At 40.5% G+C, this 26541-nt stretch overlaps 2 protein-coding genes across 2 annotated transcripts in view; both read left to right on the forward strand.

The window, feature by feature from the left end:
• prex2 (phosphatidylinositol-3,4,5-trisphosphate-dependent Rac exchange factor 2) overlaps nucleotides 1–12686 on the forward strand; it is a 317095-nt gene extending 304409 nt beyond the window's left edge. Inside the window, exon 40 of the mRNA XM_055634430.1 lies at nucleotides 7177–12686. Within this exon, the coding sequence (XP_055490405.1) occupies nucleotides 7177–7219 (43 nt within the window). The 3' untranslated portion in view covers nucleotides 7220–12686. The remainder of the gene's footprint in view (nucleotides 1–7176) is intronic.
• A 12020-nt stretch (nucleotides 12687–24706) lies between these two features.
• LOC129696054 (uncharacterized protein C8orf34 homolog) overlaps nucleotides 24707–26541 on the forward strand; it is a 64040-nt gene continuing 62205 nt past the window's right edge. Inside the window, exon 1 of the mRNA XM_055633461.1 lies at nucleotides 24707–25304. Within this exon, the coding sequence (XP_055489436.1) occupies nucleotides 25239–25304 (66 nt within the window). The 5' untranslated portion in view covers nucleotides 24707–25238. The remainder of the gene's footprint in view (nucleotides 25305–26541) is intronic.

A 26541-nucleotide genomic window follows, 5' to 3' on the forward strand; every position in this document is an offset into this window, starting at 1 on the left:
ACAGGAAGATCAATAATGAATAATGGGCAGAGGCTTTGTACTTGGCTTCATAGTAGATGGCGCTAAAATCAACTCCATAATAGCAGAAGATTTGGGGATAAAAGGAAGGAACAAACTTCAAACTATTACTATTACTAGGAAAAGGAGCTGGGCAAACTAATGACAAAATTCCCCTGGACCTAGTGTCTTGCATCCTGGTGTAAAATTAAGTGGCTGAAGAAAGACAAATTGCACTGTGAGATTTTTCAAATTCCCCAGGTTCTGTTACAATCCCAATGAAGTGGAAAATCAAAAGTGTAACCCATGCCTTCCCTACTCCATAGCAGTAGGGCAGAAGATAGAAAGGAGATAACCATTGTTGAAGAACAAACTGCAGATGCTGGAAAATCGAAGGTAGACAAAAATGCTGGAGAAACTCAGTGGGTGAAGCAGCATCTATGGAGCGAAGGAAATAGGCAACATTTTGGGCCAAAACCCTTCTTCAGACTTGTTTGAAGAAGGGTTCCGGCCCAAAATGTTGCCTATTTCATTCGCTCCATAGATGCTGCCTCACCCGCTGAGTTTCACCAGCATTTCTGTCTACCTAAGGAGATAGCCATTGTTCTCTTAACCTAACATCTGTTGTGGAGATAATGCTTGAATGTTGCATTTATGGAGGTGGAAGTTTGACACTCAGAAATGATAGTGCAGTTAAATAGAGTCAACATGGTTTTATGAAAAAGGAAATAATGTTTGGCATATTTATTAAAGTTCATTGAGCATGTAATGACCCGAGTGGATATTGCGAAGATTTAGTGCACTTGGATTTCCAGAAGATGTTTGATTATTTAAAAGGTTAACACACAAGGAGCTCATGGCATGGAATGCAGTATATTTTCCCTGAATATAGGATTAGATAAGAAAAAAACAAAGAGTACGGATAAATGTGTAATTCCCTTGGTGGCAAGCTGCAAGAGATCAGAACTAGGTCCTCACAATCTAGTCAAGTCAAGTCAAGTTTATTCATCACATACACATACGAGATGTGCAGTGAAATGAAAAGTGGCAATGCTCGCGGATTGTGCAAAAAAAACAAACAAACAAACTACAAACAGAATGGAACAGAATCACATATTCACATATTACATATTTGTGGGAGGAAAGAAACAGGAAAAAAACAGCAATTTAACAAAACAGTAAAATGGTACAGTAAAGTTAGTCCCTGGTGAGATAGGAGTTTACAGTCCTAATGGCTTCTGGGAAGAAACTCCTTCTCATCCTCTCCGTTCTCACAGCATGGCAACGGAGGCGTTTCCCTGACCGTAGTAGCTAGAACAGTCCTTTGCAGGGGTGGAAGGGGTCTCCCATGATCTTGTTTGTTCTGGAGTTGCACCTTCTGATGTATAGTTCCTGCAGAGGGGCAAGTGAAGTTTCCATAGTGCGTTCGGCCGAACGCACTACTCTCTGCAGAGCCTTCTTGGCATGGGCAGAACAGTTCCCAAACCAAATCGTGATATTTCCGGACAAGTTGGTTTCCACAGCCGCTGAGTAGAAGCACTGGAGGATCCTCAGAGACACTCTGAATTTCCTCAATTGCCTGAGGTGGTAAAGGCGCTGCCTTGCCTTACTCACTTGTGCTGCAGTGAGTGATGTCCATGTCATATCCTCAGAGATGTGGACTCCCAGGTATTTAAAAACAGCTCACCCTATCCACAGTATCCCCATTTATCTTCAATGATGTTTACGGCCTCGGATGATGTGCCCTCCTAAAGTCCACGATCAGCTCCTTAGTTTTTTTGATATTCAAGAGGAGGCTAGATGAAGGAGTTGAGTGTATTGTAGTCAGATTTGCTGATGATACAAAGATACGTGGGAAAGCGAGTTGTGAGGAGCATACAATGTATCTGCAAAGCAGCATAGATAGGTTGAACATAAGAACAAAAGTATGTGGGTGTAGAAAAAGAGATACAAACTGCTGGATTAACTCAGCACATCTTTGTACTTACTTCAGCACTTGTGTCTTTTTTGTAAACCAGCATCTGCCAATCTTTGTTTCTATGGAAATATAGGTTATTGGTTGACCGGAGAACCACCACAGAATCCCGAAGGCCATGGAGATTTGGGTGTCATTGAAAATGAAACACAAAATTACCGTGCAAGTGTAGCAAATAATTAGGTATGCAAATGAAAATATTATTGTGTCGGCAACGGCTATTGTACATGCAAATCCCAGTGTTTCTCATCTGATCGCACAGGGCACGGTGAAAACACCCACGGGTTGGTATTGCTGGAAACTGACAGCCAGCAATAAAGATATTGATTTTGGTAAGCCATCAATTAAACAATAATTGGAGAAGCTTGAGATCTATGTGGTGACAATTTTTTATGACTTTATAAATGGGCAACAAACCTAAGTGCCTGAAAGCAGCTATTAATCTTAACAAGTATGTAGTTCAAGGCTTTATCCTATTCTATACCTATGGCTTTATCTATTACCAAGGCTTTACCTATTGTCAGGTATAATGAATGCTTTGCCATGGTGGTGGCCTGTGATTGCGCCGCATCACGCACTCCAACTTCCACTCAACCCTGTTTCAAACTGAAATTGTCTATATTTTAGCACTTGGCTGACATTTTGCTTGTGTTCAAAGAGCTGGTGAACTTAACACTGCTGACTGCTCTTAGGCAGAATTTAAACATAATTCAGCCATTAAAATAGCTTGGGACTCCCTGGCGAACAGATAGAGCAGTTGCTTCTCTGTCTTACAGCTATTTTGGATGCTTCTTGAAAGACATGCAAAATTTGCATATCTCACACAGTTTTTGCCATTCCTCCTTTCGCAGGAGTATCCGCATATGGGCCTAATGGAGGTAAATGGGATTAGTGTCGATAGGCATCAGCGTCAACATTGCACTGAAGGGGGCTTTCAGTGCTGTACAACTTTATGACTGATCTTTGTTGGTAATTGGATCTGCCTACTCTGGGACTTTCACACATGGATGTTCCAAACATAAGGAATAATACTGGCAGATGTATGTTTTCCTTTATTGGGGACTCCTGATGGAGCTATGCAATGGAGGTCAGGTTGCCCAGTATTTATATTGGGAATACAGCTGTCTGATCCTGCACCACATTAGATCCAGGATCCCATGGATTTCAATGGAATTTATTGTGATACATTGAGGAAATGAGAACAGAAGGCACATTTCTCCTTGCAAAATTATTTATACTTTTCTTTAGTCTCTTTGCTGATTCTATTTGTTTCATTTTTAATTATTTTAAGCATTTCTGACTATCAAAGATGCTCAGAAGGATCTAAAAATCCTTGCTATCACAGCCAACGAAGCAATGAAATGGGCACTAAGAGGTTTCAAAGGCTTTCAGGGGATGTTTGGGTGCACAGGGTGGGGTGTGAGGTGGGGTGGTGTGGAGGTAGTTGGTCTGTTCTGAGGTCGTACAATCCTTCTCTACTTGTCATTGGAATCTGGGAGGGTTTAGGCCGGTGAAATTGACTGCACATCTTGAGATGTATCAAAGGGTCTAGACCTGAAATGTTAACTGTTTCTCTTTTCACAGATGCTGCCTGACCTGCTGAGTATTTTCAGCATTTTCTGTTTTTATATGTATGAGGGCAGCAACTGCTAGTGCCAGGCACATACCTGCATCTTAAAATGTTAATTCAAATGTCTCATTTTTTTCTCTTTTCAGTCCTTTCCCCCAACTTATCTTTAGACCCTCCACCAATCCTTCCACTCATCCTATTACTAATGAAGACTCTTGGAATCTACTCTTATAGTTTCCTCCAAGAACCAATTTGCCTTTATTTCCCTTGCCATCCTTAAATGTTTTGTGAAATCTGTCTTTTTGAGCAGCCTTCAAGCCACTATTCCTAATTCTGCCACGATGGATTCAATTATATTCATTTCATATCTTAGAGCACTTTAGGATGCATTTAATTTAAATATAATTGGACTCTTATAGTTGGTGACAAAAACTGTTATGAATGTTCTAGTAAAATAGTGTCCAAAGCATCCACTCAATGAGTTTTATGGAAATATGTTTGAGTATACTCAATCATAAACGGCGGATTGAGGAGCATTTCCATAACAACTCTGACCCCAGGCGCATGTGGCAAGGAATCAAATCCCTTGCCGATTACCAGAAAGTTAACACCCCTCCCCCAGACAACGCCACCCTGCCTGACGAGCTAAACCACTTCTATGCTCGTCAACAAAACCCCAGCCATTAAAGTTGCTCCACCCCCGAATGAACAACCTCTCAGCCTCTCCACCTCTGCTGTACAAGATGCACTGAGCAAGGTGAATGAGCGCAAAGCTGCCGGCCCCGATGGCATCCCTGGCCGGGTGCTTAGGGCATGTGCTGGACAACTATCCCCAGTCCTCGCCGACATTTTCAATCTCTCACTGGCCCAGGGTGTTGTCCCCACTTGCCTCAAGACATCAACCATCGTGCCAGTGCCCAAACAGTCAGCTACAGGGAGTCTCAACGATTTCCGCCCAGTGGCACTCACCCCTGTCATTGCAAAGTGCTTTGAGCGGCTGATCTTGGCTCACCTCAAAGCCTGCCTCCCCCCCACACTGGACCCCCATCAGTTTGCCTCCCGGACCAACAGGTCTACAGAGGACGCCATATCGGCGGCCCTACACTCTGCCCTGACCCACCTGGACTACAACAACTCCTACATCAGGCTGCTGTTCATTGACTTCAGCTCTGCCTTTAACACCGTCATCCCCGCCAGCTTGATCACCAAACTCAGTGGACTTGGCATCTCCACCTCCCTCTGCAACTGGACACTGGACTTCCTCACTAACAGACCACAGTCTGTTAGGGTCAATAACCTCACCTCCTCCACTATAACACTGAACACCGGAGTGCCACAGGGCTGTGTGCTCAGCCCTCTCCTTTACTCCCTCTTCACCCACGACTGCATCCCAAAGTACGGATCCAACGCCATTATTAAGTTTGCTGACGATACCACGGTAGTAGGACTGATCAGTGACAATGATGAGTCAGCCTACAGGGAGGAGATCCAGCACCTGACAGCCTGGTGTGCCAACAATAACCTCGTCCTCAACTTCAAAAAGACGAAGGAGATTATTGTCGACTTCAGGCAGACCGGAGGAGGCAGTCATACCCCCATCCATATAAACGGGACTGAGGTGGAGCGCATCTCCAGCTATAAATTCCTCGGAGTCCATATCTCGGTGGATTTGTCCTGGTCCCTCAACACCTCCAAGCTGATCAAAAAGGCACAGCAGCGCCTTTACTTCCTGAGGAGGCTCAAGAAAGCCCACCTGTCCCCCCGGATCCTGACCAACTTTTACCACTGTACCATAAAGAGTATCCTGACCACCTGCTTCATGGTATGGTACAGCAGCTGCACTGCTGCGGACAGGAAGGCACTACAACGGGTGGTGAAAACCGCGCAGCACATCATCGGTGCCCCGCTCCCTGCCATGGATGCTCTCCACCGAAAACGGTGTCTGAGACGGGCTGGGAAGATCATCAAAGACCCCTCACACCCCAACCATGGACTATTTGCCCTCCTCCCATCAGGGAGGCGGTACAGGAGCCTCAGGTCACGTACTAGTAGGATGAGGAACAGCTTCTACAATAATACAATTACATTGCTGAACTCGGAGTCCCGCCGATAGATTTCTCCGGCCCCTCCGTCCCCATTGTTTAATTATTCTGTATTTTTTGATTATTCTGTATCTTCTCTCTTTTTTTTTAAAATTTCTTTATGCACAAGTACTACGGACTGACGCAAAACTGCATTTCGTTGTACTCATACTTGTATTTGTGCGATGACATTAAAGTTGAATTGAATTGAATATCAATTTGCATATTGGCAGCATATTGAATTTAAAATAGAACTTTTATTATCAACGAAAACTCATGGCCAAATACATAATTACTGTCTTTAAATACACAACCCTTATATCTTAATTTACCTTGTATTTTCTCACATTTGCAAAGAGCTTTCTGAATGTAAAGAAAAGCACCAATCACTTCTGATTGGGAGGACTCATCAGTATGCCAACTTGGTTGCCTGGGTAAGGTGAGGCAAATAACCTGTTTCTGTGCTGTGAGGCTCTGGGACTCTTAAATGGCTGCAGATACAATGATGAGAACATTGTGATTCAGAAACAAGATAAAGGTAGATTGAATGATGGGCAAAAATAGAATTGAATGTGCAGAATTGTGAGTCATCCATTTTTTCGGTAAGAGGATTCTAAAGGCAGATTATTCCTAAATGGAGAGAAACTGCAAGGGTGAGAAATTCTGGGTGATCTACATAGTGTTCCAGTACATAGATGGAAAATAGGTAGCAGGACCAACAAATATTTAAGAAGGGCATGTTAGCATTTCATTACAAAGGGGTTTAAATTTAAGAATAGCAAGTTTTGTAAAGGATGTTGGTGAAGTTACACCTGGAACATTGTGCAATGTTAGTCCTTTGTTTAAACAAAAATACACAATTGCATTGGGGCACTCCACATGAGGATTTGTCAGACTAAGTCTTGGCATGGCAGTTTGACCCTATCAAGAGACACTAGGCAGTTTGAGTCTGCATTTGGGGTTTAGAAGAACAAGAAGGTGACCTTATTCAAAGATATGAGACCCTAAAGGGACTTGACAGGTTATATATTGAGCTGTTTTAACTTGTGGGAGAGTCATGGACAATGTGACACTACAAAATAACCAAATGTCAATTTAAGATTCTGGTGCACACATTTTTTACACTCAGAGTATGAAATCTCTGGAATTCTCTGCCTCCTAAAAGGTGGAGGTCAGATCATTAAATATACTTAAAATAGAGAGATAAGTATTTGAAATATGTTGGAGTTGTTGGAGGGTTATGTGAATATGGAACAAAAGAAAAGTTAAGGCCTGCATATATTAGCCATGGTTGTATTGAATAACATGGCAGGGTTGAGGGGCCTGGTAGTGTGCTTCCATTTTTGTGTTTAGTCCATCCACTGTAGCAATGTGCATTGGTTACAAATCCAGTAAAAATCCAATGAACTGCAGTACACATTACTTATTAATGGCAGGCCTCAATGTGGTGTGATGTGATGATTTAGTTTGGTCCAGTGCTGTCTTTCGATTGCTTAATAAACTACAATTATTGACACTACAATTATTGAAACATTGGCATTTGTTTCTTCTAGATTATACAAGCTGTGTCAGCCTCCTCCTGATGGTGATGCTTGAAGATTCTTGCTTCAACTTTTAACTTGGAGATATCTGAACATACATTCTTCAACAACAATTCAAGAATTGTCATTGTAGATAGTATAATCCTGGCTTGCAAACAAGATATTGCTGGGCAGTTCCGGTAAAATGTGCTGATTTTATAAAATTTTCTAAGATAAACCTCAGACTCTCAAACTGGCATAAATGCCTTTCTTTGCCACACTGAACAGACTCAAACTAGGGTTGTTGTTTAATTTTAAAGTTAATTATTGCTTAACGTCATATTTTTAAGCATAATTTTCTTTCATTAACTATCAATTTCAAAATGTATCGTGAGCTTGAACTTATACATTCCTTTCGTCTTTACTTTTTAAAATAGTAAACAATAATTTGTTGATACAGTTTTGTATATTTGAACAATTTCACTATTTAAAATTATATTGTAACTGTCTATTTTCAGCCTATGAACATTAACAAAAGTGCATTATAGTCAGATGTTTGTCCTAAGCTCTTTGCAGATAGCTGAGAGCTCGTGAAAAGACTGCAACGTTACCAAGGGATTCAGATGTTTTAAATAGCACAAGTACAGTTTCATCTTATCTCATCAAAACTGAGATTATGTTACACACTTAGACCCAGGACCCAATATGTTGTTTCTATGTGATAAAATATGCAGTAGTTGTTTTTTAATGTTGTAAAGAAATCACTGTCCCAGTTTCTTCTTTTATGTGGAATCCTCTGTGGCAGTATTTGTACTTTGAGATTGGAAAGCAGAGGACATAAACCAGTAGTATTTGTTCATATTGTCAAGAAGGAAATGTGATGCAGTTTTCTTTTGCAGAAGACTTACCATCTTGCATATATTGTAAACACTTAACACTTGAACATGCATTCATTCATTTAATGCATGCAAAATGTAAATGCATATATAAAGATTTGGACGTGCTTCTCATTAGATAGGAACTGATTTAGAAAACTTTAATTTGTATAATGGACAGTAATATCAGGTAACATTCTCTCAGGACAAAGATTTTTACTTATTAAGGTGCAAAAATAACTTTATGGTCCAAAAATAACTTTATGGTCTCGCTTGTGGGTCTTTTTGCCTTACACTATTTTATCTACCTACTTCAATGTAACAAATTATTAGTGTTTCTTTATTATTGTCAAGTGTACTGAGATACAGTGAAAACTTTTGTTTGTGCACTATCCAAGTAAGTCAGATCATATTATACACAAGTACAACCAGGCCATTCACAAGCACAAAGGTTGTGGAAGGAGAAATATACCAGAATACAAAATATAGTTTTACAGCATTGTAGTGTTACAGTTACAGAGAAAAGGTCCAATGTTCATATTGAAGGTAGGTTGGAAGATAAGGATTACCAACTAATTTATGGGAGGACCACCCTATAGTCTGGTAACAGAGGGGAAGAAGCTATTCCTGAGACTGGTGTTAGAAGCTTTTGTATGTTCTGCCTAATGGGAGAGGGGAGGAGGGAATGGTCAAATTGAAAAAAATCTTTGATTATGTTGGCTGCTTTCCCAAGGCAGTGTGAAGCGTTGATGATGGGAGTCTGCTTTGTGTATGGACCAGGCAACATCCACATTTCTCTGCAATTTCTTGCTATCCTGGCATTTTTCCTAAACCAAGTTGTGATGCAACCCGATAGCATGCTTTCAATGGTGCATCTGTAGAAGTTGAGAAGAGTTGTTGGAGACATATCAAACCTCTATAGACCCCTGAGGAAGTAATGGTGTTAGTGCACTTTATTGGCCTTGGTAGTGTTGTGTCATTGTAGTTGGTTCAGGGCAGATTGTTGGTGATTTTTGTTTAGTTTAGAGATATAGCGCAGAAACAGACCTTTCGGCCCACTGGGCCCACGCCGACCAGCGATCCCCGCACATTAACACTATCCTACACCCACTAGGTATAATTTTTACATTTAACAAGCATTATTGACGCTATTTGGGACATGTATTCCACCACACTTCCTAAAGTCAATAACTGACTCCTTTGTCATGCTGACATTGAGCGAGAGGTTGTTGTTTACACTATCCATTCCCTTTACGTACTCCATCTTGTCATTGTTTGAGATCCAGCCAACTACAATGGTGTCATCTGCAAACTTGCAGATGGAGATAGAGCTGACTGGCTGCACAGTCATGATTGTGCAGGAAGTAAAGTGACGGATTGAGAATGTGTGCATTGCAGGTAACCAGTGTTGAGAATTATTGTAGAGGATGTTTTGTCACCTATCCTCTTATATTGTGGTCAGAAAGTTGAGGTTCCAGAGGCAGGTGGGGTACTGACTCCTACAAGGTCCAGGAGTTTGGAGAAGAGTTTAGATGGGATTATGGTGTCAAACATGGAAAAATTATGCCTTTTTTTATGTAGCTCTAGATTGTGTTAAAATGTACAATCATGTGGAAGGTACACAGATGATGGCTGTCATTTTGAATAAGAAGTGGTTATAATTTGCTACTTGAAAAACGATTGCCTTCAAATATTTGGCTTCACAGATGCATAGTCAAATGCTCTTGTATTCTGATGGCAATTGCAGGTTTATGGACGATAATCATGTAACTTAGCTGATTAAGTCAGGGTCAGTGATATCTTTCCATAAGGGCCAATTGGTTGTGTCCCATTCAAGCAGGAATGCAGTGACCTAAATGATTTTGTTCTCTATTTCAAAAAATATACAATTCTGTGACTTGTATTTATTAAGAATATCCCTTTTTGCTAAGCAAACACCAAACCAACCTTTATATTTCATTAAGCTTTTAATCAAGCTAAAAATTGGTGTTCTTCTTGTTGATCATTTTATTGTTAGCCCATCCTTTGTCTTCCTGTGATCCCCTGTGACTGTCAAGGCGACTATGTCTCGGTCTGATTAAGCTACCCACTTAATCAAATGGTGTTAGGTTATAATAGTTCTGAAAGGTGGAAAATTACAGTCGTTTTTCTTTAAGGCAATAATATAGTACATTTAAATTTGTTGTGACATTCACTTGGGCAAAACAAAACAAACATGTAGTGCATCAAAAATTTGTGAAATCCTATTGCTGGAAAGATTCTGAGGATGAAACTCACTTTTCAAAGTGTTGTATTTATATTACTTTCCCTGTAGCATGCTCTATTCCTGATTAATAAGTAAATAATTTGCTTTAAGAATTATCATTATAGGCAAGTATATGATAAGCTGGTTCTAGAAACTGCTGCTACCGACAAATGTATATTTTATTGGGTGTGTAGCACACCTATTTAAACATTAAAAATTAAGTCAATTCATTGCCCATGAATGTTAAAATCAGACTCGGATTAATGTCTGAAATGTCAAAATCTGAAACATTAATGTAAAATCGTGTGTTTTTCCCCCCGACCTAGTTTCCTATAGGACTAGGGACTGACCACTGCGTAATTTCACTAAAGCAGGCAAACCTGCAGTATGTTGCTTCCCATTTTAAAGTTGCTTGATGACTCTGAAACATTTGTATAATAAAGCATTGTTTTTAATTTTTAGAATATGTGAAATTATTTAATCTAATTTTAGCTTAACATATCTGTCAGAAAACAGATGGCATTGATCTACTACCCGTTTTAAGCACACTCTGATTTTTGCCTTCTGGCAGGTGGGATGCAGTTGGTTTCTTGTCAGTTTCCCACTGGATGAGCTAGAAGATAATTACTTCCATTATTCATAGGAATATTTCTTTCTAAATATTTTCAATTACATTACTCTTGGCCAATAGTATGTTAGATTTACATTTTTTTAAATATACGTGTTAAAATTATAATAAACAAATACATGATTTGATCTAAATGTTCTGTTAACTTGTATTGAGATTTGTGGTTCATATTTCAAGTATTTTAATTTTGCACTAACTCATAGAATTCGAACTGGGAGATGGCATTAGGGAAGAAATATAGTAAAAATTTGATTGTATTAGTTCTTAATGTGGAATCTGCCTGAATCATCACTTTGCTTACCTACATTCTAAAGTCTATTGTAATCAAGCTGGCAAAAGATAAAATAAGCAAAGGAGGTCACATTTTTCACAAAAAATTCAATTAACCATTAATTCAACCTGGGTCAGTCCAAGTCCATGTGGTTTTGAGATGCATCACAAAGTACAATTATTGTTAACCAGTATAGTTAGATTTGCCAGAAATGTCCAAGTTGCCTTTTCTGACATTTCCTCTGTATTTTCTGTGGCGAAGGTGCTGAGAGATTATTACAATGAAAATAGGAAATCAAAATGTAGGGTGAGTGGGGGTAGTTTTGTGAGAGTGCATTCGCTGCAAATTTATAATGAAATATTGTGATCTTCAACTGTCAGACAAGTAATGCAAAAATAATTAACTAAAGAGCAGATTATTTTTCTTGCATTATTATTAAGTAAATTATAAGAGTTTATTTGTTTTCTGATATCTGCATTCTTGTTGCTAAATAGAAAATTGTTGAGAATGGAAGGTTAAACATAAAATACAATTTCCTTCCAAGTCCATTGAATGCCTTGATGTTTAGTAGAGTATTAAGATGTTAAAAAATTCCATTAGGCTTTATGTACCTTGTGCGGCTTAACTTCTATTGATGCAATGATGTTTTGTTTGGATAAAGCCACGGAGAAAACTTGTTCTGAAAATAATGATTGTTTCTGAATGTTATGAGCTTGATGGTTAAAATTAAGGCTTTGAATTCCTTACTGTCTTAGCACTGCATATGTACCACAATGCATTTTAGTTCAATGTACATCACGTTTCCTTTTCTCTGAGAAACTTTTAAACTGATGCCTGTATACCTTTAAAAAAAAACTTTCTCTGTAAATACATAATTACAGTATAGTGTGATATATTGTTAAATTATACTGACTATTTAATCATACTTATATATTAAACATGTTGCAGAAATTGGAACATTGTATTTAAAGCAAAACTGTTACATTTTCTTTACATTTTAAGTATATTGTTGTAGAAATGCAAATAAATTCAACTGAAAATGAAATGTGCAAGATACAATAATCATATGAATTTTAAATAAATAAAGACAATTATGGTTTAAACAAATGCAAATTTACAAAAATATAGCACTGGGTTTCAGATGTCAACAATATAATAATGCTCATCATTGATCTTGAAGGAAGAGGTCCAGAAAGTTCTTGATCTATGTGGTGTGTATGTAATCTTTCCTTACATCAATTTAGGTCACATTGCAGCTACAGGGACTTCATACAGAGATGGTATGGTACTTTATTGGTCACATGTACCGAGGCACAGTGAAACTCATTTTAGTATACAGTTCAGAAAAAGTATCACTTATTAAGCATCTCAGATACAATACAAGAGTATAGCAGAAGTATACTGATATAGTCGCACGTTTGGGTCAATTTTCAAGTCCGTTGATGCAAGTGCACGGTTCTTGGCCTAACCATGAAGGCCCGTTGTCCTGTTGGAATTACAGGGTTGGCTTGGCAAAGCTTAGCTGCGGTGTCCTCCACTGCTGCTACCCCATATGCTCAGCTTCTTGTAACGGCGCCCGGTCCAGCCGACCCCCAGACTGTTGCATGGCCTCCAGTGGCTCACTCCACCATCAATGCACTGCACTCCCTCCCACAAACAGTCTGTTTACTGGCACTTTGTCCGAATCCTTCTACTTTAGGCGGGCAGGCCAGGCCTTCTGGGCGAGCTCTGGTCTACGGTGCGGGTCCTCTATCCACGGCGGTCTCTGGGCTTTCTGGTTGGAACCATCTTCCTTTGTCCACGGTGGGCGAGCTGGACCTACCGGGCGGGGTCATTTCTCTGGGCCTGCTGATGGGTCTGGCTGCGGCTTGCCGCAATACTCCAGGTATCATCAAGCAGCCTGAACAGGAAGAGCTAAGGTATAAACATTTTACAAACAATACTGATAAGATTAAAGCAAAGTCAAAATATCATGATAATTTATCAAACTGAATTAATTCTGATCAAAGCATAATATTTGTAAATTGCAAATTCAGGGAACAAAAATACATCCGTAGATTTTTTTTGAATATCAGTAAGACTGCTTGGTGTTAATTTTGGTTTAATGCAGATCATTCAACGAAATTTACAATGAGATTTGAATGATATTTATAAAAAAACATTTGTCTTTTTATGTTCTTGTCAAATGGACATTTTCTATTTGTTTCTATCTGTGAAGCTGCCTCTATGGAACCTTAAGTCACCGCTAACAGAACCTTCATGATTTCCTCATTTAATTCTACATGTGCAGACACAAATGGTTGTTGCATATGCTATTTTTTTGATTATGTCTAGACAATTGAGCCCATGCATAGAAAATGCAAACTTTTGTACAATATACTTTGCAGTATACTAAATGTAGCGATGTTTGCCATACATTTGATTAAATGTGTTGTGACTGTTAGTTGAGATTTTTTCCACAAAACAGCTGGTAACTTCAACGCTCCAGATCCTCTGCTGCATATTAGCACTTGGAATAAATTGCCAGCAGTGGTATGGAGAAAATAAGTGATGATCAGCCCAAGAATGATGCATGGAATTGAGTCATAGGTGATTATGACTCAGTCATTCACAGCTAAAGGACAGTTTGATAATTCAAACCATGTATGGACATTTAGTCTGATTGTCCTTGGAGTAGTGCATGTTAACTATTTAGGAACAATCCAATTTTTGGTGCATATAAAATACAGTGAAACTGCGAAGTCAGAATTTTCACAGTAAGACAACTGTACATGTAGGAGCTCACTTCCTACAGAAAATGTTAAGAGTTAAAGATTTCACATGCAAGGTTTTTGGCGAAAACCATTTTCTTAAGCTTATTCTGATATATGCAGTTCTCAATTCATTACATGAAGACTTGAAACTGGAGCACACAGTATTTCCTGTGCATAATTGGAAAGTATATAATTTGAATTTATAAATCACAAATTAACATTTTCATAATGCAAAAGATCAGTATAATCACTTTAGATATTTCTATTGATCATTATCAATAGGCAACTAATGAACATTCAGACAGCTGTTATACAAAAACTGCTCTGATGGAGTGCACTAAAATTATACTTTGTTTCTGAAAGTCATGCTTGAAGCAACTCATTTTAAAGGATAATGTTTATTTCTTCCCAAGGCTCACAGAATATTCTACTTGAAGAGTCCACACTAACCTGCAGGCCCTTCTCCATAATTACAAAAATAATAAATTAAAGCACTAAATGTAGTCATAAAAATAATTATTGTTCAAAATCAGTTTATTAAATTAATTCTATGAGAAATGCATATGATTGGAAGATCATCTAGTGTATTTGGATAATGAAGTGCTTTCATTCATCACTGATCTAGTACTTTGAAAGATATTGAAAAAGAATAAAAAGTTCATCGAAACTTTCCTTATAGCTAAAACACTCTAATTCGGGCAATAGCCTGGTGAACATTGACTGAACCTTCCTAAAGCTGTAGCAACCAGAATCTCTACACAATCTATACCCACGGTCGCCTAACAAAGAGTTTATATAGCTGTAACATGACTTGCCTACTTTTACACTTAAGGTCCTGATGTACGAAGGCAAGCCACTATCAGGGAGCTATGGACTTGCACCTAAAGATCACTAAGTACATCAAGAGTCTTCTGGGTACTGCCATTTGCATTTATTCGGTGACAAGGGCATGGATAAGATTTATTTTTCAATATCTCAATGACTATTTTATGGAACAAAATATTGAATGGCATTTGCACATTTCATGCAGGTTGTTTCGGAAAATACCGCACCAGCTCAGTGCCATTCGCTGAAGTTGCCAGGATTTTGCGGTTTAATGTCCTACCAATGGCAAGGAAATTTGAGAAATACATTAATTGTACATACGGCACACTGAAGCACAACAATCTACACAATAGAAGACAGGGATATGACCCATCATGTCTGTTCGAGTTGCCAAAGAGCAATCCAGCCTAAAACCGCTTTCCCAACTTTTCATCTATGGATGAGACATATCAGTAGGCATTGTTTTTAAATGCCACATGGAGTTATGTCTGCCACCATTTCAGTTAGTGAGTTTCAGACATCCGTTATCCTTGAGGTGAAGAAAAAAATCACCTAAAGCTGCTCTGGTCTGTCTACAAATAATCTTAAATCAATGCCCCTGGTCGTTGACATATTTGCAGAGATTTTGACTGTCTTAATATAGATCATGCAAAGTGAACTGAAACTCAGCGGGTGAGGCAGCATCTATGGAGCGAAGGAATAGGCAACGTTTCGGGTCGAGACCCTTCTTCAGACTGATGTCGGGGGGGGGAGAAGAAGATCACCTACTTGCACAAGTCATACAAAATGAACGCAATGTTGTTATGATTTTGGCACAATTCGTCAGGGAAGCAAACAGCAACATATTATGTGGTTCAGTTCTGGCCGCAAGCTTTTGGGAAGAGAACAGCAGTGTTTTTCTTTGGTCAAATTCTTGGATTAATAAACTGTTTAGACAAGGGTGCACTAATTCCCATTTTAAGAAATCTGGTAGCCATATTCCTAAAATCTGCTCTCACCTGGTTGATTGTAGAGTTAAGGAAGATTCCTCAATTGGATACTGACTTGGATACAACTATCAAAGCACGCTCAATTGTAAGAAGACAGATAATAAGAGGACTTCTCTTATCCCAAGAACTCGCCCAAGGACATTTCTGGTTTACACAACTGACTCATTCTAAAAAGGAAAGGGAAAGCAGGAAACTGCAGACTGGGTAACCAGCATGGAAACAGTCCCTTTGGCTGATCACGTCCAATTCGCGTCCATGCCTACTGTCAAGAACTAATTCCAAGATAGACATAAAATGCTGGAGTAACTCAATAGGACAGGCAGCATCTCTGGTGAGAAGGAATGGGTGACATTTCGGGTCGAGACTATCAATCTGAAGAAGGGCCTCAACCCGAAACATCACCCTTTCCTTCTCTCCAGAGATGCTGCTTGTCCCACTGAGTTACTCCAGCATTTTGTGTCCTATCTTTGGTTTAAATCAGCATCTTCACTTCCTTCCTAAAACAAGTAATAATCCCACTCGCCTTGATTAATGTTGAAGGGGATTTATAGAAACGATCTGGAAAGTGCCATTCCCAGCCATTCATCAAAATGTTACAACCTTTACATAGGTCTTTTTCTGACCAATGTCCCTGATCCACTAATAATATGTAAAAAATATGCATTTTCTGAGGTTGTGCTGACATAGCAAAATGGCTGGCCAACAGTGGGCAAATGTGTACTGGCCTCCTCATAAACTACAAATTCTTAACATAATATCAATGTTGTTTTTATGAATTATAAACCTGTTCATTCGTGTTTACTGTAGCACCATTCATCATGTTTTTATGATCCACTATCAAGATTTCTCATAATTTTATACCTCTCTATTGCCGCAGAAGTAAGAAATCAATCCCCTAAAATTCAATCTTTGCAGTTAAAGTTTGCATAACAGCAGCATCTTTGGAATTTGTACTTTGCCTTCTCTGGTGTAATTCCACCTGTAATACCGTGCCCAGAACTGAATAGAATACCTTAGCTGTGCCTGGCTCATTGCTCATGTATACTGTGCATTACCCTGAATGTTCAAACATCTTTTCTGCTCCCACTATCGACCTGTACTCACAGCTCATTGTTCGTATTGATTAGAATTCAAATAAAGCACTTTAAAACACACATTGTTAATCTTTTAGCTTTTGTCCCTTGCCTTCTGAACTCATTAATTTGCAGCCTTCTAATTCCAATGATGATGCTCTTACTGAAATTATGTAATGGTCCCATCCCCATCCCCTACCCGACTAAACCCAACCCACCATCACTGGAGCACTTCAGATCAATAACTTAAACAGTAGTCAAAAAGTTGTAATAACAACCTATCACCTGGATGTTTCTGCGACATTGATTATTGATTACTTTTAATGAATCCTATTGAATAAGGTAAAAGCTTCCATTACACCCAGTAACTTTAGCCCTTTGGCCAACTCTCTATTTACCTGCTGTGCTTCAGTTCCGGACCAAGTCCTCTCCTTCCTCCTTCCTCCCAGTGAACATATTGGGTGGCTCTCAAGAACAAACTTTTGCCAAGGTATATAAAATACAGAGAAATCTGCACTTGAGAGCCCTACAATGGTGGTCCAAAGAAACACCACGGACTTTAATGCTGTTTTGAAGGCAGTTGAATTGACCGAGTCTCAAATTGTATATAATCCAGCTACCATACTGTGTATAGGACGTTGAAGACATTGCAAAAGCCAACAGAGTTGACACTCTGCACAGGAACACCTGACAGGCACCAAATGTTACAGATAGGTCTAAATGTTACATGAATATATGTAGGAGCTGTGATACTACTCGTTTTGGCATTGTAAGGCTATTTATCAATGCTGTTGACTTTTCTGCATTTCTGAAGCTCCCACGTGCTTACTGGATATCTGGCTGCTGGGCAGAACTCTTGAGGACCACGTCATATCAGCCACCTGGTTCAAACTGGCTACTCATGAGATGAGGGGCTGGCTTGTAAAAGATACTGGACCTACTTGCTGTATGACCCTGAGAGGCAGGAATCCAAATTACCTGGATCTTATTTCCAAATATTGCATTTTATTGTTAAAAAAAGAAAAAAAAGGATCCAGATGCCTACCTTCCCTAATGTAGCCACCCACACTTCACCATATCATTCATCTCCCCCCACAATATGTGATTGAGGATCCATCAGCTCTCCCAGATGTTTGACTCTGTAAGCATGGATTGATAAAAATATTTCAAGGTGGCAATGTGCAACCAAAATTGGATATTGTCATTATAATTGCATTATTTTTGAAAATATTTGTGGATACCAGGCAGAATTAAAAAATAGCACATACAGCTGGAGGACTGGGCAGTAAAAGAGCATCAAAACACCTACAGGGCATCAAAATGTAAGTGATTCAAGCACATATGAAATGTGGGAGGAAATCATTGAAATTTGCAAACTAGCTTAGCTCAATGTGTCCTCTGATGCTATGTCTGGCTGTTCATAATTTGTCGGAACAGACATGATTGGACAAAACTTTCCTGAACTGTGTGACAATGCATGACGTAGTTATTATTACACTGTCTGCTTCTGGCTGACTCCGTCACTTATACTTCCCTCCTTGTACCCTTGTCTCACTTTACTGATAATATATTTTATGTGATTGAATGGCTGTCCTCCTTGCCACAGTTGATCATTAATAGACAACAGCGCAAGTTTATAATTTAAATGAAATCATAATGTCAAAGTAGCCTCCTGTTATGTTAGTTTTGGTGGAGTGACATACATGCCCCTAGCTAGCACAATAACAGTTGACAGCAGTTGAATAGTACAATTCGGTGAGACAAATGAGTTAAATATAAACAATGGTATGTATTCATTACCATTCCACTTACTCATTCCATTTAATGTTTTCCTTCACTTTCAATTTGATGTTTCTTATCAATCTCTCCTTTGTATTTATATACCTTCTTGCTCTTTTACTAGTTTAATATGTACTAGTTTCTATCCAATGGTTTTTGAATATTTTTATATTGTATATAAATAATGTATGTAATCTCACAAAATTAAAAACAGAATATGTTAGAAGGATTCAGCTGGTGGACAGTAACTTTAGATAGGGTTATTTTAATACACAAGGTTATCAACCAGAAACATTAAGCTTGCCTTTGTATCTCCACAGATAGCTGCCTGATCTGAATGATCGATTATTGTTAAGAACTCCATAATTTATGGTACTCTAGCATTTAGAAAGTGTTACTTTGAAGTTTAAGATATCAATAACTGTGGCATGTTTTTTGCAGTGATACAACTGTTTCACAATTATTATTGAGCAGTAAATAGAAAATACAACTAAAACATTGCAACTGGTTGCCTAGTTATATTGCTCCTCCACACACTTTGCAACAATAGTAACTCACAGATTGATTTTAATCTTGAGTCAATGTAACGTCATAAAGCTGCAGAACTTACTAAACATGGCAGAAGAAGTTAGTAATGATCCGTTTTAATGGATACAATGATATTATTTGTCCAGTCATTATGGCACAGGAGAAGCCACATGGCTTTAACCACATTAAATCCATGCACACTCACTGCAGAGTAATCTGACCAATTGCATTCCTCCAATTTAGTGACCCCTCAAGGGTTCACAGTGGGGGGGGGGGGGGGGGGGGGGGGGGGGGGGGGGGGGGGGGGGGGGGGGGGGGGGGGGGGCTCGCAATGTATTGAATTGCAAATGCAGTGTTCGTTGCTAAACTGGGAGGTGGGATTATTTAAGGTGCTTTGGGACCCAGTCTTTTGTCTTTACTCACCACTGCTCTTGATTCTGGGAGTAGAAGTTTGGAAACTACTCATACTTTAATTTTCTTCCCTTTAAAAATAAATTTCTCACGATAATTTACTCGTAACATCTTCTGGATGTACACCTGTTAAAGCCAATAACCTGTTAAAGCCAATATGCATTTCAAAGATCAATCTTACTTTTTAATAGTAACTCTCTCACACCTTTGCAGAATAAGACCTGCCAAATTTCTGTGTGTAATAGTTACTTTTTTTTTTGCATATCTTGAATTCATTGTTCTTTATCTCTCTACATAATCGTTGATATCTCTCGTTTCCCTTTCCCTTTCCCCTGTCTAGTCTGAAGAAGGGTCTCGACCCGAAGCATCGCCCATTCCTTCTCTCCAGATATGCTGCCTGTCAGCTGAGTTGCTCCAGCTTATTGTGTCCATCTTTGGTTTAAACCAGCATCTGCAGGTCCTTCCTACACAGCTCTTCTTACTTCATCTCCTCTGTTTTCCTTTCAGAATTCTGAGGAGGCCATTTCCTCAAAGGCACCCATCTCATTCACCTACCACCAACAGTCTTTCCCCTTGTAGCTTCTGATTCAATCATAGTAAATATAACATCTGTTTATTCACCACTTTGCACACCATAATACCCTGACAACTTTCAAATGATTGACCAATACATCATTTATTCTGATATACTGCATTTACTGCTCATAATGTGGTTGGCTTCTTAAGCAGATGAAATATCAAGGTCAGTTATTACCTAACTGCCTTGATGTTATGTACAAGTACAATCTTCAGTTTATTTTTTCCTTCCCTGATATTTCTTTCCAAGATTTTCATCACAATTTAAACGAGACTCAATACATGCTGATGAAATTCCACCTCATCTTTTGAAGTACAAAATTATGCCAACCATTATGGCCAGTATTCCTCTCTCAGCTAACATTAGTAAATCTCAATATCCTCATTACTATTCTGCAGTTTGTATGAACTTGCTGTGCAAACATTAACTGCCTCCTTCAAGATAACAATGACCACCATGTAAAAAGTTATTAATTAGTTGTAAAGTGCACTCGGGTCATGAAAGATATTATACAAAAGCAATTTCCTTTGAGGTATTTCACAGCTATCTGGCTATAATATTGATTTCAGCAATCACAGCTTCCATTTTTCCTCTGGCAATTATCGCTGAAAGTGTAGTGTGATTTGTTCTCATTCTGCTGTAGATTTGTCTTCAGATTGTTAATGCTATTTTCCTGGTATAGCTACTGCTGATCTAAAGCAACCTGCACTTAATCGGCACAATAAGTTGCAAATGTTATCTCCCCCCCCCCCCCCAAATGTTCACCTCCCTGCAGTTGCAGATGGAGCCTTCACTTATGTCTCCTACATTTCCTGCATGTCTGTTTTTGTTCTTTCTCCCTCACACAGAAAAGGAATAGAGTTGATCCTCTCCTCAAGTCAAGTCAAGTCAAGTTTATTCGTCACATACACATACGAGATGTGCAGTGAAATGAAAAGTGGCAATGCTCGCGGACTTTGTGCAAAAAGACAAACAAACAAACAACCAAACAAACTACAAACAGAATGGTGTTTAAGAAGGAACTGCAGATGCTGGAAAATCGAAGGTACACAAAAATGCTGGAGAAACTCAGCGGGTGCAGCAGCATCTATGGAGCGAAGGAAATAGGCAACGTTTCGGGCTGAAACTCTTCTTCAGACTTCATACACTTATCCACTATAAACCCATTAACTCCCATGGCTATCTGGACTACACTTCTTCCCACTCTGCTTCCTGTAAGGACTCCATCCCCTACTCCCAATTCCTCCGTCTACGCCGCATCTGCTCCCCGGATGATACGTTCCACACCAGGGCATCTGAAATGTCCTCATTCTTCAGGGAACGGGGGTTCTCCTCCTCCACCATAGACGAGGCTTGCACCAGGGTCTCTTCCATACCCCGCAACACTGCTCTCTCTCCCCATCCCCCCACTCGCAACAAGGGCAGAGTCCCCCTAGTCCTCACCTTTCACCCCACCAGCCGTCACATACAACAAATAATCCTCCGTCATTTTCGCCACCTCCAATGTGACCCCACCACTTGCCACATCTTCCCATCTCCCCCCATATCTGCCTTCCGCAAAGACCGCTCCCTCCATAACTCCCTTGTCAATTCTTCCCTTCCATTCCGTACCACCCCCTCCCTTGGCACTTTCCCTTGCAACCGCAAGAGATGCTACACCTGTCCCTTTACCTCTCCTCTCGACTACATTCAAGGACCCAAGCAGTTGTTCCAGGTGCGACAGAGGTTCACCTGTATCTCCTCCAACCTCATCTATTGCATCCGCTGCTCTAGATGTCAGCTGATCTACATCGGTGAGACTAAGCGGTGGCTGGGCGATCGTTTCGCCGAACACCTCCGCTCGGTCCACAAGAACCTACCTGACCTCCCGGTGGCTCAGCACTTCAACTCCCCTTCCCATTCCCCGTCCGACCTCTCTGTCCTGGGTCTCCTCCATGGCCAGAGTGAGCAACACCAGAAGTTGGAGGAACAGCACCTCATATTCCGCTTGGGGAGTCTGCATCCTGCGGGCATGAACATTGAATTCTCCCAATTTTGTTAGCCCTTGCTGTCTCCTCCCCTTCCTCAGCCCTCGGGCTGTCTCCTCCCATCCCTCAGCCCTCGGGCTCCTCCTCCTCCTTTTTCCTTTCTTCCCGCCACCCCCCATCAGTCTGAAGAAGGGTTTCGGCACGAAACGTTGCCTATTTTCTTCGCTCCATAGATGCTGCTGCACCCGCTGAGTTTCTCCAGCATTTTTGTGTACCTACAAACAGAATGGAACAGAATCACATATTATTTTACATATTAAATATCGGGCTAAAGGAAAAAGGGAAAAAAACAGCCTTTTTTTAAAAAAGCAGTAGAATGGTACAGTAAAAGTTAGTCCCTGGTGAGATAGGAGTTTACAATCCTAATGGCCTTTGAAAAGAAACTCCTTCTCAACCTCTCCATTCTCACAGCATGGCAACGGAGGTGTTTGCCTGACCGTAGCAGCTGGAACAGTCCATTGCAGGGGTGGAAGGGGTCTCCCATGATCTTGTTTGTTCTGGAGTTGCACCTCCTGATGTATAATTCCTGCAGGGGGGCGAGTGAAGTTCCCATAGTGCGTTCGGCCGAACGCACTACTCTCTGCAGAGCCTTATTGTCCTGGGCAGAGCAATTCCCAAACTTTTCACCGCACCAGCCTCCAACACATCATTCTCCGATATTTTTTGCCAAACTCAACATGATCCCTTTACCAATCTCATGTACTTTGTATCATGGGGTTGTAAGCTACCCAAATGGAATATGAACAGCTTTTCCTCCAGTTCGCATGTGGCCTCACTCTGAGAATGGAGGTGGCCCAGGACGGAGAGATCAGTGTGGGAAGGGAAGTTAAAATTGTTAGCAACTGGGAGACCCAGTAGGTCTTGGTAGGTCCCAGTAGAACTAAGCACGTGTTTAGAGAGTATACGCTTGGTATCGCCAATGTAAAGGAGACCACATCAGGAAAACCAAATGCGGTAGATAAGGCTAGAGGATGCAGTGGATGAGGTTAGAAGAGATGCATATGAACCTATCTCAATTGGAAGGACTGTTGAGGTCCCTGGATGGATATGAGAGGGGTGGTTACAGGAGAAAGTACCAGGGTGGTTTCCTAATGCTGTCCAATTTATCACAACTATGGAAAATAGAGAACCTGCATTCACCCACAACAAGAGGATGAATCATGCAACTGGAACAGCTTGGGTACCTTGCAACCCAACAGTGTGAGCATTGAATTCTCCAATTTCAGGTAACTAACCAAAACCCCTCTCCAGTGCACTACCTGGACTCGCACGTATTTCTCCCCTTCCCCTCCCCTTCCACCTACATTCCTTACTCTGGCTTCACAATGTGCATCTCTGGAGAACATGGACAGGTGAAATTTAGGGCGAGACCATTCTTCAAACTTCCCTCAGTCTGAAGAAGGGTCTCAACCCGTAACGTCATCTATCCATGTTCTCCAACGATGCTGCCTGACCTGCTGTGTTACTCCAGCATTTTGTCCTTTGTGTATCCACAGTTCCGTGTTTTTTCAGTTATTTTCAAATTTATTATGCCTGTTTTATCAATGCTACAATTTATCAACGTTACAATTAACATCACAAATCTTTACAAAAACTAGTCCTTTGGTTCCTCAACCATATTAATATTTTAAGTTATGTTCAAAATCGTAACTACTATAAATAAATGCTTTCAATGATTTGTATGATGGGCAACACATCATAATTAAATTATGTGTAGGAAGGAACTGCAGATGCAGGTTTACACAGAAGACAAAATGCTGGAGTAACGCAGCAGGACAGGCGGAGTAGGAATGGGTGACTATGGAGAGAAGGAATGGATGACTTTTTGGGTGGCGACCCTTCCTCAGACTAAGAGTCAGGAGAGGGGGAGTCTAGATATATGGAAGGGCAAGGTGTGAAAACGACAGATCAAAGCAGACGCTACTCAAGGAAATATCGAATGGTTCATTATTGGCTGAGGGGAAGGTGACAACGAGGAACACAAACATTAAAATTAATCAGAATAGTGAAACTAGTCGGGGAACTGGGGTGAGGGAGACGGAGAGGGATCGCGTTTGCTCGCTGAATTTCATCAAAAGTAAGGCATTATTGACTTACTTTTGATGAAATTCAGCGAGCAAACGCGATACTTTTGATAATTCCCGATATTTTGGATCTTTAAATCTCCACGGCAAATGTCTGCTAAGCACTTCCGCTGTTTTTCCACCTTCAGTTCCCTCTTGTAATTACCTTACTTTCTATCTTTTTTTTTGCCTGAAAATTTAGGTCGCTGTGCTTCACGGTCACCCCGACTAGCACAGAAAATTTCAGCTCAAATATCGGCCGTTTTCCATGTTTTTAACGGGTGTGAAAGTGCGTGTTTCCCCATTCACTAACATGTACCGAAGTGACATATGTCCTCCAGTTAAATTTTTCGGTCACGTGAGGGGGGATCTACGCTCATTTGACCTTTGGTGAAATCACCCTATATCGTTTCTCCATAGATGCTGCTTGACCCGCAGAGTTACTCCAGCACTTTGAGTCCATCTTCGGAATTAAATTATGATTCGTTACATACCGCTTCGTCCAATTTGCCACGAATCTTGAAAGTATCGTGCAATTTGCCACGACTCTTGAAAGTATCGTGCAATTTGCCACGACTCTGGAAAGTCCCGTGCAATTTGCATTGCTGTAGAGGGGAGGCGGAGCTTTGTTGCTGGCGGACCTTTCCCAGTTTAGCGAGGAGGCAGGCTGGAGGGGTGGACTCTTGCACGTACAGTCGAGGCTGCCGACCGATCGACTGCGCGGACGACGATCCCAGCTCCACGCTGGAATAACCGTCGCTAGGGAACAACCGAGAGACGCAACGCTTTATGTTGACTAGGAAACAGCGAGCAACAATTTGAGCCTGTGTGCCAGCACATCTCGCCCTCCCGGCTTTCACAACTTCTACACCGCGATGCAATTAGGAAAAGTGCACCGCCGGCGAGTTGCACTGGTGAAGCACTAAATTGTCCAATCTTGTTTCCTTCCGAAAAGTTAACGTTCTGAATTATTTTTAAACAATTTCGGATGTTATAAAAGTAAAGGAAAAACAAAATCCCGCTCTCGCTCGGTGACAGGAGGATATTTTTGATGGCGTCTCAGCAGACCAGAATTCAAGCCTACCTCGAAAAAAACAAGATTGGCCCTCTTTTCGAGGTAACGTAAAATAATAATTGGAATATTTAACACTGGGTGGAAAAATACTGCATACAGGGGATGAAGAAAGTGGTGTTCGAAAACTGGAGTTAACCGTGATGTCATCAATTTACACAATGCACATAGTGAGGGGAATTAAATCCCCAGTTTCTGGGTAAGAGGGTGGTTATGATTTGAAATGGGGAATCTGTTGAAATTGAAAGTGGCTTAACCCTGGTGGCTCTAAATGTGGTGTGCGGTTGGTGGTGAGGGGTGCACGTCACTGGAACATCTTTCAGAAATGTTAGTCAGTGCTTTTTGGATTTGGCAAGGTTCAGGTGGTGATGCGTAGTAAAAGGTGCAGTGGTTAATTCGCTATATTTGTCCAGCAGAAGTTGTCATATTGAGCTCCTCAAGGTAACACACGAGATTAAAACACAGTGATATCTTTCTGCTGAGGCGTTGTAAAGTTGTCGTTTTATCTAAGAGGCAGGCACGTCAGTGCTCGCAGGAGACACAGAAGACAATTGATATGCACGACTTTTTGTCCTGGTAAAGCTACGCTTCCTCGTTTGGACAATTTGAATGTGTGGACCATTTGGACATTTGGCTGTGCTCTTACCGAGTTACGGCTTTGATATTTTTAGAGGCACTCGAGGTTAAAAAAAAATCCTCCATGGTCATCGACATTACAGCGCACTCCGCAGCCTCCAGTAAATCCATCTCTTTATAAAAGGGACATTTCCGAGGGAAGCACAATGTGCACCTGAGCCCCAGGACAAGCGGCGAAGTCCTTGCGGCTACATTATGTTCTCTGGGAATCAGTACTTTACATGTTAGGCGCGCAAGCGTGTTTCAATAGCGGCGACACCAGGGATCTGGATTCGTGGAGCAATCCCTTCTTAAAGGGACACTGCCCTTGTGAAAGCAACATCACTATTTCTGTTTATGATTGCACAATTAGAGTTGATAATGTAAACACTGGCGCGCACCTCCATTCTGTGAAATGGGGATATCTTCCTGTTCCTCTTTCCCAAACGAGAGATAACGCTGTTCAGGTATCCTTAATGAAACCGTACTCTATATCTTATTTTTAAGATATTCTTACGATACACAAATTACACTGTGCAATAACCCAGTTAATGCTGAATTTAATATTGTGTGTATTTAAATATATCTCTATCCCGCAATTAACATCGCACAGGTTAAAATACCACCGATGATGAGGAAACAATGAATTAAAAATATATATAACTGT

This window comes from Leucoraja erinacea, chromosome 4 (assembly GCF_028641065.1).
Source record: "Leucoraja erinacea ecotype New England chromosome 4, Leri_hhj_1, whole genome shotgun sequence".
NCBI classification, from domain to species: domain Eukaryota; kingdom Metazoa; phylum Chordata; class Chondrichthyes; order Rajiformes; family Rajidae; genus Leucoraja; species Leucoraja erinaceus.